The 14,399-nt window shown below is 43.2% G+C and overlaps 1 protein-coding gene across 3 annotated transcripts in view; it reads left to right on the top strand.

The window, feature by feature from the left end:
- The first annotated feature begins 1,813 nt into the window (after positions 1-1,813).
- ELOVL5 (ELOVL fatty acid elongase 5) overlaps positions 1,814-14,399 on the top strand; it is a 59,191-nt gene continuing 46,605 nt past the window's right edge. Inside the window, exon 1 of one of the 3 annotated variants that reach the window (XM_037894214.2) lies at positions 1,814-2,162. Coding sequence is in view for 1 of the 3 variants with exons in the window: in XM_043542371.1 (XP_043398306.1) it covers positions 3,115-3,127 (13 nt within the window). In the remaining 2 variants the exon portion in view is untranslated. Of the gene's footprint in view, positions 2,163-2,590; positions 3,128-14,399 lie in introns of those variants that run through there. The other 2 variants (XM_043542372.1, XM_043542371.1) reach the window with 2 other exon arrangements.

Raw genomic sequence — 14,399 nt, 5'->3', positions numbered from 1 at the left:
TCCTTATTTCGTGTGTTAAAGTCTATCTAATTTGGCAAACACCCCCAGGGCAGGGAGCAAGGGAATTTTATTTCTCTATTAAGTACCCTGCACACTGGAGAGAAACCCAAGAATATATTTTAACTATGGATACTGTAACTTTTGTAAACACTCAGATATTCTGGTGAGGAGTTGGGTAACTAGAGAGAGAGAAAAAGCGGAAAGTTATCTAGAATTGTATTTATTATATGACTCAAAAACCACATTAAACTACTGTAATGTTATTAAGGTTACACAGTCAAGCACTCAAACGTTAGGAAATGGCAGAATTACAGTTGACTATGCAACTTTAATTCAACTCCTCATGCATATGAATGATACACTCTTTCATTATATGATCACATGATATTTCTCCACCAGACCTATGCCTCACTCAGTGCACAGGCTACAGCATTTCAAAGAAAAGGTCTCACTTATGTTTTTCCCTAGTCTCATTCTCGGACACAGCTGAACTGTTTTGGCTTAAAATTTTCCCCCAAAATTTAGCCTGAGGCAGATACTTGGCATGCAAAATTTCAGTCCAAACTGTTGAAGTTCAGAAAAGTTACAAGCAACTAAAATCAGGGTCTTATGAGGTACATCTACAATGCAAGTGAAGGTGTGATTGTAGTGCAGGTCGGCAAACCCTTGCTATCTTTAATCTAGGCAGCAAGGGTAACAACAGCTGGGTCGATGTGTCAGCAGGGCTAGCGACCAGAATACAAGTGTTCTTGACACTGGCGGAAAAGGGTCAGGCAACCTAAATAACAGGCTGTTCTAGAAGCCCTCTCTATTTGGCAGTGCTAATGTGATCAGAAAACCTCAACAGACAACAGTGAAAGAAGAATGTATGGGATGGTTACTGCCAGGCTGGCCCAAAATCCTACCTTGCCCTGCATGTTACCCCTTTGCTCCAGACATCCCCCGAGCAGGAGCCCATGGGTGAGAGGTTTTTCGCAGGACCGGGTGGGTGAAATTCTGTGGCCTGCATTGTGCAGGAGGTCAGACTAGATTATCATAATGGTCCCTTCTGACCTTAGTATCTGTGAATCATTAACCCTTGTGCAGTGTCCTGAAGGCAAGCCAGGCGGAGTGCAGCAACCTCCTGCACCATTACAGGCCCGCTCTGCCACCCTCTCTCACTGTAGGGGGTAAGATGACCAGATGTCCCAATTTTATAGAGCCAGTCTTGCTATTCGGGGCCTTTTCTGACATAGGAGCCTATTACCCCCATCCCCTGTCCTGATTCGTCACACTTGCTATCCGGCCACCCTAGCAGGGGGGTGGGCAGCGTCTGGGCTGACCCCCGCCTGGAGCTGCCAAGTCAGCGGCCAGCACTAGCAGCGGGGGGAGCCTGGGCAGCGCCTCCCGACAACCGCCCTGATTGGCCGCCTCGGCCGCCGGCTGACTGGAGTGATGAGCCGAGAGTTTGGGCTGCAGAGAGCAGCGAGCTCAGCCCGGACCCGCCCCTCCCGCGGGGTGGGGCATGCTCTGAGCAGCAGAGGGGGCCGGCTGGATGGGAGACATAACGGTCCGGGCCGGGCGGTGTAGCTTTTCTCGGGTGGGGCCTAGAGGGGAAGGGCCCGATGGGGCGCAACCAACCCCCAGCCCCACAACTCACTGACTCCCCCAGCCCCACCACCCCCGCCTCCTCTGGGGCGGACCTCGCCACCCCAGCCGCTCCTCGGGATCGTGCTTCCCTTGTCCCCGCGCCGGTGCTCCGCCGGATCGCACTTTGCCCATCAGCAGGCGCGCCTCTGCCATTCGCTCCCAGGGCTCCGCTGCCACTCAGCCTCGCCCCCTTCTCCCCGCCCCGTCTCTTCCTGTCCCTGTGGGGCTCCCGAGTCCCGAACGTTCCATCGTCCCTGGATTGGTCCTGGCGATCATGACGTCATAGCGCCCCCCTTTCCAGACAGCTTCTCATTTGTCCCCAGCACCATTGTTACGTCACAATCAGCCCACGATTTACTCAGGGGACCGCACTTCCCCCTCTTCCCCCCGCCTTCCTCCGCGCGGCGCCCGGCCCGGCCCTTCCCTCCCCGCCTCTGCAGCGTGACAGCGCCGGCCGGCAGCCGCTACCTCGCCGCCTCCCTCCTCCAGCGCCAGCTGCCGCCGCCCGAAGCTGCTCGCGGAGTGAGGAGAAGGTAAAAGTCCTGCCGGGCAAACTTCCCCAGAGCCTCCGGGCAGGGCGCCTGCCGCCCCTCCAGGCGGCCCGGCAACTTGTGCTGCCCCGCCCGGCCCGCGGAGCGGCGGCTCTCGTGGGGTGGTGGCGAGCTGGGCCCCCGCAGCAGCCTGTGGGAGCCGGGGCTGGTGGTTGGGGTGGGCGCCGCTGACAGACGGTGCGGGCTGGTGGAAGCGGCGGCGGCCGGATGGTGGAGGGAGCCTGGCGCAGTTTCCAGGCAGCGTTCATGCTACCGTGCGATTGCACGCAGTAAATAAATAAATAAATAAAAATCAGAACATGAGAGGGCGCGCGGTGCATCCGCCGCGCATCTCTGGGCTGGTCGGCGGGGCGGTGCTGCGTCCAGGCCTGCGGGGGCTGGAGCGTACTGCCGGGAGCTAGCGCTGTTTCCTGTGGGGAAGAGTGGTGGGGAGCAGCGGGAGCTTTTTCGGTGACCGGGAGAGACGCAACAAGTGGTGCCTCTGGTGTCCTGCTGCTTGCGGGAATTTGCCACCCCCATGCTCGTGGCCAGGTACCGCGTCTGCACCGAGAGCTACTTCGGACTCCTCCCCAGCGCCCTGCTCCCGCTAGCTGAGGGGATCGCGACCATTTCCTAGTTCCGGAGGGCAGCCGTGGTCTTGGGGCTGGGTGCCCGGAGTTCTGGCTTTTCGGCTGACTGGCTGCGTGGCCTCTAGTTAGCCCCGGAACCTCCGTGGGTCTTGGGTTTAAATCCCCGCTGTAGCATGGGGGTTAGAACCCGCACCTCCTTCCCAAAGATATAAGGAACGCTTGCAAAGCATGCTGAGATCCTCAAACGGACGGAGCTGCGAAAGTGCAAAGTGGTGTATCATGCTGGTGGATAAACTGAACATGCCAGATTGACTATTACTGGGGATTTATTCCTGATCTACAGTATATTGCCATATGAATGGAAAATGTGTTGGTTTGGTAATGTCTGAAGGTTTTTTCATTTTATGGAATGTCATTAAGTGAAAGCAAATGGGGGGGGAGGAGCACAGACCTTCCCTTCAAGCTTTTTCTTGATTACAACCACTCAAGAGTGTGATGCAATTTCTCATTGCCATGACTACTGCATCCTCTTTAACTTCAGCAGCAGCTGACTTTCTCCTTTTGTTTACTTGATTCATAAGTAGAGAAAGAGGGAATGTAGAATGGAAAGCAGGGAAGAAGTGTTCCCAGAAGTCAAGGTGTTAATCATAAGGGAATTGTAATCATTTGTAAAATATCTCCAAAGGTGCCCCTGAAAGAGTTAGATAAACTGCTCCTGAGGGAGGGCTAAATCCCATTATGGTGTAAGAAGATTTCTGCGGCGTTTCCCCCTCATGTGATAGAATACTAATCCATACTGTATTTGCATGGAAAGAAACAAATTCCAGATTGAACATGTTCAGTGAATAAGAACAACAGGCAGATTTTGGTTTTAAGGAAGCTCCACAAGGCATTAGTATCAGAAGAGGAGGATTTCCGTAGAGGTGACTGGATATGAACAGTATTTTGACAATCTAGATTTAGAGCTGGTGGGGAACGTTTTGATTAAATGTTTTTCTGCCACAAAATTCCAATTATTCAAAACTGAAACTTTCTGTGGAAATAAATCCATTTCTATGAGAATTTCATTGGGAAGGTTTCTTCAGTCTAGAATGGAATTTTTGGTCAAAACAAGAGAGACACACTAGATAAGCTCAGTAGTTAGGGCACTCATCTGAGATGTGGGAGACTAGTCCCTGCTCTGAATCAGGCAGAACAGGGACTTACTAAATATTCTTTAGGCCAGACAGCAAATCAGGCAGAGCAGAGATTTGAACGGGGGTCTCCCACATCCTAGGTGACTGCCCTGACCACTGGCTATTCTGTGTATGGGTGTGTAAGAGAGAGATCTTGGTTTTTCATGGAAAAAATTCAAACAGCCTTTATTTCATTCTGTATTAGAATTAAAACAATTTCTGAAACCTGAATTTTTTTGCAAACAGGAAATCTCATTTTCTGGCCAGCCCTAAACTACATACACTTTAAAAAGGGAACAATAAATACAGAATTTTCCCCTTAAATTCTTGCGGGGTGGCAAGCCATTATATTCCATTTATGCAGAGCCATAGAGGTATGCAATTCTTTTAAAAATGTGAGAAGACTAGGTATCCTGAATAACTTATTAATCCTTGTGTTACTTAACTAATTTAGATTTTAATCAGGTGAAAGAGCAGACAGGTTAGTCTCGATGACTGAAAGGCATTGGTGTTGGGGCATTTTTAAAAAATATAGACATAATGCTTAAAGTATTGTATAAGGTATTTTAGGGAGAGGAAAGGTTGTCAGCAAAACTACACATTAAACCTTTGTGGAAGCCAACTAACTAGTTCTACTTCTTCTCTAGTTCAGTCCCTCCACCTCCTTCCCTAAACACATTAGTCTTCAGAGCCCCTAATCTGATTTTTAAGTACATCCTACCAGCCTATGTCCATGTTCATATTCTTGAGAGGTTCCATATTGTAGCGAGCGCCCTTTCAACGGTAACTTTGTTGTTGTCAAAAGACACAAGACATATCCTCTCCAAAGGTGAGCATGTTGGCTGCACGGCACTCTCAGCCCAAGGAGCAAGAGACTAGCATAGAGGGCCTAACGAGTTGTGGGAGTGCACAATACAACCATTATGCCTCCCCCATGTCCTAACTGACGTCTGTTAGTGGGGGAAAGAGTCAGATGCCTGTCTCTGATCAGCAAAGCATTGATGGCTGCTGGTAAAAGTGCAATGCAGGAGGCTCAACAGGGGTAGTATTGATTAGGGAGTGGGGGGAATTGATGCTACTGTAGATAAGGTGCTGGGCTACAGAGTAGGAAGCCACTGAAAATGAATGTATGCTACCTGAAGCACAGTTATGCAGCTGAAGCTAAAAGAAAGTAGGTGTAGCTGTGTGAGGAAATGAGTACTTGTGTTACAGTAACTTTCAACAAGGCTTTGTACTTGTAGTATTTTTCCACAAAACCTACCACCATCACATTATCACTGGTGGCAGCAGCTATTGGAGTACTAGTGTATTCAGGCCATTGGCAGCTGCTAACATTTTAATCATTTGGTTTACTCTAAGGCTTGTGGACTTGGCCTGGTGGTGGTTTTTGGCTGCAAAATTTTAATGTAGATTCAAATGCTGTACTGTATAGGTATTGAGTTGCTAGTGTAAACAGGAGGCAGGTATTCAGATTTTCATGATGGGGGAGGGGTGGGTAAAACATCTGAGCTTTGTCTGTACTCGTACTTACACTATTGTCCTGCCTCATTGGGTCTTGTGTACACTGGTAAACTTCATGGCTACAAGATACCACTGGTGTAGCTTTGCCAATGGTAGTAGTGATGGAAGCTGTAATAGAGACAGGAATCAAGTGTTTACCACTGTCATCTGAACCTGTTCAGCAGCTGTGCCTGGAGTTCTGTAACATGGATGCTAATTTTTCTAAGGTGGACTAAACAAGGTTTGGGTAAGGAGAGATCAGCATCTTTTGATGGGGAATTGGGACAGTTGCGAAATGGGGACTTGTACCTGCCCCGTGTGATGGGAACTGCACCTGTGCTAATAGGATGCAAACCAGCTACAAATGTCTGAGTATTAGTATTTTTCTGAATCCGATGAAGTGGGCTGTAGCTCACGAAAGCTTATGCTCAATAAATTTGTTAATCTGTAAGGTGCCACAAGTATTCCTTTTCTTTTTGGGAGTATTTTTTGAAGACTTTTGATGCCATTAAACTACATGGGTTAATCTAGAGGAAATAACTTTCCACCTTTGTAGCATGCCTGAGCCTGATAAAAGGACATTGTACTTAAATTACCAAGCTTACATTTTAAGACTGTTTTTAGAGATGAAGACTTCATTACTGGATAACAAGACTCACAGGTCAAGTAAACTGAAACAGAAGCCAAAGTTTGCTTATATAACTGAATTCCTTGAAGGGTACATATTGCTTAACAATACACACTGAAAAACTCAAGGGGTGTCTTTCTAAGTGCCTGTTTAATGTCTTTATTGAAAATGAGTTAATACAAATCTTCTGCATGCCAATGTGCAAGTGTAACTGCAAAAGAGGGTAGTAGCAAAAATAACTGATGTGAGTTCTGTTGTGTAAGATTAGGAAGAGACTGACAAATGGACCTTTTGTTCTATTATATAGTGCATGCTGTGTTTTAAAACTGTTACATTTTATATGACACTTGTATATTGTATTTTATATGTCCCATCTATTGATGTATGAAGTATCTTGCCTGTTACATTGTTTCACTGTTAATACATTGGTGTGGAGAAGTGTAAACAAGGTCGGAGGAATTCTCATCTCACATACCTGTTCCCTGTTAACATAAGGTTAGAATCAAACATTCAAATAGGAATTGTCCCTTCTCTATCCACTTCTTTTCCTCTCTGACCTTCATTTTATGTCATCTAGATGAGAAATTAAATAGAGATGAAGTGATTAATTGAGTTGAAATATGCAATTATGTCAATTAAGAAATATCTAATTTGATAAGAATCCCAGATGATGGGGCTCCAGACCAGAATATCTTGAAGTGGGTAATCTTTTGCACCTCAGTACTTATGGTTGTTTGGAAATGGGTTGAAGACTCATGATTTTAAAACTCAGAAGTAGTTTTTTTTAAAGATTTCAAACCTATTTCATGTGCTTGCTGAGGTTCCTAAAGTAAGCATCTTTTTTTTTTATTTTTTAAAAGTAATGGGAGTTACAGTGTTTAGGCCTGGGAAGTTTAAAGTAGCTGGGCTGTGTTCTAAACTGCCTGTTGGCAACCCTCTTGCACTGTAAATACATTTGTTGCCCCTAAATATAGTCCTCTACTGGGGTGATGGGAGCTGAGGTTTTCATCCTCCTGGACTGAACCCCAGCCCATGCAGAAACAGGAAGAGGTTCATTGAGGACTGGGGAGGCCCTGACCAGCCTGAAAAGGAGCAATAGCCTCTGCCTGTCTCCCTGACAGAAGGCTCTTGTATGGGGTGACCACCTTATCAAGCAGAGTGCCCTTACATGGGGAGGGGTTTCTGAGGGATTCTGGTGAAGTGCCGCTGTCCTAGCTGAGACCTCTGTTGGGGTGATGGAATCCCCTATGCTTACACAGAATGTCTGCCACCCAGAAGAGGTAGTGATGGAAGGACCCCTTCACATGTGTAGAGCTTTCATGGGGCTCCTAGTGTTCCTAGTTCCACATGATGGTGGCTATTCTTCCACTACCCTAACAGGTGGCAGCCAGGCCCCCTCCTTTCCTATAACACTGGTGGCGGTGCTGGCGTTGTTTCTTTGTAGATGTACAAAGGTGCTCCATGTTTAATTCCACACTGCCTTTGTAGATGGAACACCTGTCTTGAGCTGGTTTGCAAGGCTCCCATGCTCCATCAAAGTTCCACTTGATGATGCCGACAAGAAATTGGCAAACTAGGCATATACTTTGATATCTCTCATGCTATGTGCATTAGTAGCATAGTGACACTGAGTAACCAGGTAATCTTACTGATATTGCCTTTGTCCTTCCCCTCTCAACCCTTCTACACTGCTTGTGTTGCTTCCCTTCATTGTTATGTCTGAAATTCGTTTGTGAGCTCTTTGGGGTAGTTTTCCTTTCTGTATTGTGAGGTACTTAGTGTTCTGTGGAGAACACTAAAATATTAATATAGGGGAATGTCATGAAATTGATGATACTTAGTACTTTTCATCCATAGATCTCAAAATACTTCACATGGTGAGTAAGCATCTGTGAGAGATTGACAATATCCTGAACAAACTGTATGTAATTAAGATAAATGTTATTGAATTAAGTTAACCTTATTGAATTAGGGTTGATACCTTTGGTGTACATTGTATTCAAATGCATTGTGTATGTGTTTATTGAGTAATTGTATGACTTCCATGAGAAGGGTAAATAGGAGAACAGAAGGGGCAGTCAAGCAAATTCACTCAGGTTGTGAAATCTCCAGAGATGCCATCCCCATTGAAAAGGTTTGCATATACTAATTGTCTCTGGAGAATCAAATTTTGAACAAAGAAAGGGGGTTTTGGATAAATAGCCTGGTTTGAAAGTGGCTCAGGGAGGCCTGCTTCATGATCAGGACCCGTGGTGCACAGAGGTCCCCAATCCTTTGGGAAAGATTGGAAGAACTTGGCCTACAGAGGTCCCATAAGACTCTGTGCTTGTTCTGAGTGAAATGGTGATGAACTTTTAACAACAAAGAATCCCCCTGGGGTGGGGGTTTGAAGGACTCCTCGTGCCAGAATCCATGTTAAGGCTGAGGTTAACTGTAGTAAGCTTATTAGCATGTATATAGTTTCTTTTATTGTTTTTGGTGTTTTCTCTGCAATGCTTTTTACCTTAATAATAAAATATGCTTGCATAGACAAAACTGTGTGGTACTTATAACTGTAGCAATTACACCCGTTAAGTGTCTCTGAAGGAGGAAAGAAGCAGATGCCTTTGGCAACTGGTCTGTGCTGGGAATAACACCGTGAAGGAAGGGAACTGTATAGCCTGGACATACCCAGTTAGAAGGGAGAGAGATGCGGGTCCCCACACAGAGAGTCAGTGGCTTGGGAGCCAGTGGGAGCCCTTGCTGGACCTTTGAGGGAAACACTGGTACAGTTGCCCTGAACTGTGACAAGATCATCTCCATTTTTACATGATGATGATCATTGTACAATTGTAAAATATATAATTTGTAGCATGTGATAAATTCCCCTGTTTGCTTCAGGCTTCTCAACTAGCTTCTTGTTGAAAACCTACAAAATCCTTTTACCCTTCAGGTTCTTGCAAACTTTATCATGTAGAATCCAGCACTTTAGCTCCGGAAATAATTGCCATAATAAAATAACAGTAGTCAATACCTATATTTAAAAAATAACCAACTATTTATGTTCTCAAAATTTAAAATAGTTTGTTTTGCGTTCAAATCATCTCAATGAGAGTACTTAAAAATGGTTCATCTAAATACTGGACTACTTCAGGAATATGATTAGTGGAATGACATATCCAAGAGGAGGGGAAGGGAGTCGTCTAGATTGCCTTCTCTAAGGTTCACTAGTACTGATCAGTTTAAATGAGATATTTCAGTGTTTTTAAATGCACCTAAGATTGTTGATAAAACTTTCTAGCAGCTCCCCATGTTTTGATTCTTACAATGAAAATAAACACTTCCTTGAAATCTATTTTAAAGATAAATTGAATAGGCCTTGTGACTTACAGATTTACACAAGTAGAATCTCTCTCTGTTTAATTAGTGAAATTAACTCTCCTAAATACATTCCCTTGGTTTCTCTGATTGTGTGTAAAATAGGAGTTCAAGAACAGACTGGTTCAAAGTAAATGAGAACTGAAAGCTTTTCCAGTGCACTTTGGTGTTTGTTAGAGAATTATTTGTATTTCCCTAAGATGGTTAACTTGTATTAAACACACAGCTCCAAGACATTTAGAGAGAAACAGCAGTGTAACCATTTCCCTTCCCGGTCCTCCAAGCTTAGCAGATATAGCTATCTAGAATTGCTAACTCCAGTTAAAATTGAATCAGACTGTTTCTCTTGAGCTCAGTATTGCAAGTTAAAACAACAATCAATCCGTCCAGGCACTGCATCCAGGGATTATGTATGCTTTTTACTAAAGCAGAAATTTTACCTCAATGGGTATACTTCATTAATGGTAGCTACTTCAATGACCCATTACGTTTCTAGTTGGTAGGAATACAAACAACTTGCATGGACTCTAGTTTCTCTAGATTTATTAACCTTTAGTTTAAATTACTACACCAAACACCTGTCCAACAGATGGGATATTTTTTTATGTTGGTTTGGTTTGTGAGGTTGCAGTAAAGCTTGCAGTAAATGAAGCTGGCTTGTTGTTGCTTTTTTGATGTAATGTCAAACTATAGATCAGGAGTCTTAAATTTTTCTTTCCATGATCTAAAATCCAGCCACTTTGTCTCTGTAATCCCACATCCCAGTACCCTTTGTGCCACTTCTGCAATGATTTAAATGAGGTGCTAATTCCCTTGTTACCTCAAAGGATCTCCTCTCCTCTCCCTTCTGCTCACTACCTTGAGGCGAAAAGTAGCACTCTTCTTCTCTCTGTGGTTTGAAGAATAACTCCTCTTGCTTTCTGTCCACAGGGTTAGAACTCCTGTTGTAGAATTAAGGGGATGGACTTCAGCTCAAATGATGCTCTCTGGCTGTTAAGGAATATATGGCATGGGGGACTAATTTTGTTAGTGTCACAGTTCTTATGGCTATTGCTGATGGTGATGCTTTGAAGGGTTTAAGGCAAACTGGCAAGTACTGAGATGAGGAAGTAAAAATTTAATTTCATACAACGTACAGTATTACTTGGATTTATGCCATTCATGTCAATAAACTATTGATGAGATAAGTGGCTTTCCTTTGCTTCCACTTTAAATGTTATGTTATATTTCATATTCCTTGTTATATTTAAAGTGTTACAACTGAATCTTTAAGTAGCAGATGTTTACTATGAAAGTCTAATTGTGGTTTGTTTGTTTTTTTTCTTGAACCACAGGCTTAGAATGTTTATTCTTTCCTGACCACAAGTGCTGCTTGCTGGCACCAGCTCTGAATTGTTTGCCTCAGACTAGGGCAGCAGATCTGTCCATCAGTCCATGCTTGTACAGTAGCTTTCTAGGTTCTGCTGAGCTTTACATTTGTCATGTGAGGAGCACCGTTAATTGCATCCATAAGTTCCTGATTATAGGAAAGGCAGTTCTGTTTGTTACAGTGATCAGAATTTCTTGTTCACATCAAAAATGTATATTTTCTGGACCGGAACTAACACTGACCAACAAGCCTAGCAACTTTAGGTTTGTGTCCACCATTTTCCTTCTTTGTCACTCTTTCATCACTTCTCTGCCTATAAAAATGTCTAGCCATACACTTATTTACATGATCTGCTCTAGTGGCTTTAACAGTGTCTTTCATGTTCATTATTTTAATGATAATTCTGATTAATTTTCTCACTTTTCCTTATTCTTTAAAGCCTGTCTACACAGCAGCTGTAATTACGTTTTGTAATCCATTCATGACATTATAACTTGAACCAGCTACAACAAACAAGGCTGAGCTGTGCTCACACAGCTGCTCTTTTCACAACACAGTCACATTTGTGCATCCATGCCCACCACACTGCCTACTGATGATTGTGTCCATGCAGTCTCAGAAAATCTGGGCAGCTCTCTGTAGTCCCTCCACAGGGGAATGTGCATGGGAAATGCACACAGAGAGCAGCACCAGGAGCCCCTGGAGCAATGCACTCAGGCACACCCTACCACACCAAGCTGGGAAGAAGTGTTGTAGCCAAGCTGGCTATATATATATAAGTCTAGGAAGCTGTATCTACATGTATAAAACCAGGATGATGAGCCGGTTATAGGAAGACAACCATGTTTCAGCCTAAGTCAATGAAAGGGTAAAACATTAACTGCTACCTTTACTTATGGAATATTAACTATACTGTGTGGGCTAAAACAATGTTTAGAGTCAGCTGCACCCCTGAGGCTACACACTTTAAGTTATCCTGAAAAGAGCATTGTTCTGACTTTTGAACCCTTCACCAACTACCTATATAATTCTGAAATCTTCAGAACTGCCTCCTGAGCAAGACAAAGCCCAAATCTTTTAGCCTTTACTTGTGACAAATTCCTGAAACCTATATCTTCATTGCCCTTTGTTTTGTCCTTTCAAGGGCAATAATAATCGTCCTTTGAAACAGAAACCAGAGCAAGAACATGGTACTCCTAGCTTAGGGCTGACAGTGCCTTATAGAACAAACATAGCTTGTGTTGGGTATTTTTTTATCCTTCCATTGATTTCTCAGTTTCCCATTACTGGGTGGTTTCAGTGGAGAGGTGTGTGTGAAGAGAAACATTAGCATTATTTCCAAGGGTTTTTCTATAACTCTGCCTAAAATCAGCTGTCTAGTTGTCTTATGTCTACGCTAATCCATTCACTAGATAATTTATTAATATATGTAATCATGGAGCAGTTGCAGGACTTAGCTAAAGTTGCACAGTGTAATTTGTTTACACTAACTCACTTACTCTGTTGCTGGAAAGAAAGAGACTGGTGGAAAGAACAGAAGGTAAGATTACTCAGGGAAGAGGAAAGGGATGCAAGACCACTTCCCTGTTCAAGAATTTTTTATTGTTCACTTTCTTTATATATAAAATATCATTGGCTGTTGCCAAGACTGTAAGTGAATGGCCAGTTTGAGGTGACTTATGAAGAGGTGTGGATTATGCCTTTTTTCCCCTCTTTCCCCCCCCCCCATCATCTTTTCCTGGCTATTCTTTCTTGCTTTTACATCTGCCCATCCCGTCCGGTCTGAGTGTCTCTCTATCTTAAACATTTACTTTGAAAAGCCATTTTCCCAGTCACAGAAAATTCTTTGGGAGTTTGTCTTGCAAAAGTAGATAGTCCAAGGTTGGATTGTGTGATGAGCTGCAGCAGGGGGTCCCCATCTTTGATCTGGGGGCAAAGGAAAGGGTCAGGACTTTAACAAGCATCCTCAGCAAGGTTGCAGCTAAAATCATTGGGGTGCAGCTTATACATTTTCTTCCTACAGTTAGTTTAAGCAAAACTATGGACAATTTTGTTTTTTCCCTTCCCTGTTCTCCCATCAAATTATCAATTCCTGAGTGTGGGTTAGTGAACTCCAGAAGGGTGGATTAACCCTAATTATCTAGAATAACATTGCTAACTTCATGTTTGTTTTATAAATAGCACATCTGTATGCAGAGATTAGGTACTATGGTGATAGGTACTCTAGAAAAACCTTTCATCATTGGGATTTACTTTCTAACTTTATTCCTTAAGAGACATGGCTTGGACCAAAACATTTTTTAGCTTTCAAAAAGTGGTAAGCATTAGAATTGCAGTGATGGAAAAAGGTAAATGGGAAAGTTGAATGAAACAGCAAAGTTTTCATACAAAAAAAAATTCCGGTGCAGCACTGTATGTGAAGACAAGCCCTATTTTTCCATTGCTGCAATAGACATGAATAAAATTTGTATGGATACATAAATGATTTTTGTGTATAAGATTAATGATTTAGGTCTGAGCAGAGAGCTACGATGTTTGGTATTAACATGACAATACCTCAGACTCCCTATCGAATTTGGTCTTCTGTAGATTGCTGTTTTTATAGTTTGGCTCAAATCACTGCTATGGACGTCAATTTTCATTTTAGGTGTAATGTATTATGGGACTCAAAGCTAACTCCTCTAAATACAACCTATTTCTTCCAGAATGTTCACTTTCTGATTAGTCTGAAAGAGGCAGGAAGCTATCTTCACTGACTCAAACTGACTGCAAGCAAAACAATGTGTTTTAATATGGCTAAATGTATACAGCCAGCTGCAAAGAATGTAGGGCATATTTATACGATGGGGGTCTCTACTCTGGGAAGCAGGGACTCTGAAAAAGATTTGGGGGTCCTGGTGGATAATCAGCTGAACATGAGCCTCTAGTGTGACACTGTGGCCAAAAAAGCAGTGCGATCCTGGAATGCAGAAACAGGAATCTTGTGTAGGAGCAGTGAGGTTATTTTACCTCTGTATTTGGCACTGGTCTGACTGCAGCTGGAGAACAGTGTCCAGTTCTGGTGTCCACAATACAAGAAGGAGGTTGATAAATTGGAGAGGGCTCTGAGAAGAGCTACAAGAATGATTAAAGGGATTAGAAAACATAGCTTATAATGCTAAACTCAGAGTTCATTCTGTTTAGATTAACAAAGTGAATGTTAGGGGGTGGCTTTATTGCAGTCTATAAGTACCTAAGTGGGAAACAAATAGTTAATAATGGGCTCTTCAGTCTAGCAAAGACAGATATAACACAATCCAATGACTAGAAGTTGAAGATAGACTAATTCAGCCTGGAAACAAGGTGTAAATTTTTAATGGTGAGAGTAACTAACTGTTGGAACAATTTACCAAGGATTGTGGTGGATTCTCCTTCACTGAAGATTAGATGTTTTCTAAAAGATATGTTCTTGGAATTACTTTGCGTAAGTTCTTTGGCCTGTGTAATACAGGAGGTCAGACTAGATGATCACAACGGTCCTTTCTGGCCTGGGAATCTATTTAGTCATTTGGCTGAATCCCTGTATTTAAATGTCTATTATTTTTTTCTATATACTTTAATTTTTATCAGTTGTGTTTTTCT

This window comes from Chelonia mydas, chromosome 3, assembly GCF_015237465.2.
Source record: "Chelonia mydas isolate rCheMyd1 chromosome 3, rCheMyd1.pri.v2, whole genome shotgun sequence".
In the NCBI taxonomy this organism is placed as follows: domain Eukaryota; kingdom Metazoa; phylum Chordata; order Testudines; family Cheloniidae; genus Chelonia; species Chelonia mydas.
This window is presented reverse-complemented; position numbering and strand designations above follow the sequence as displayed.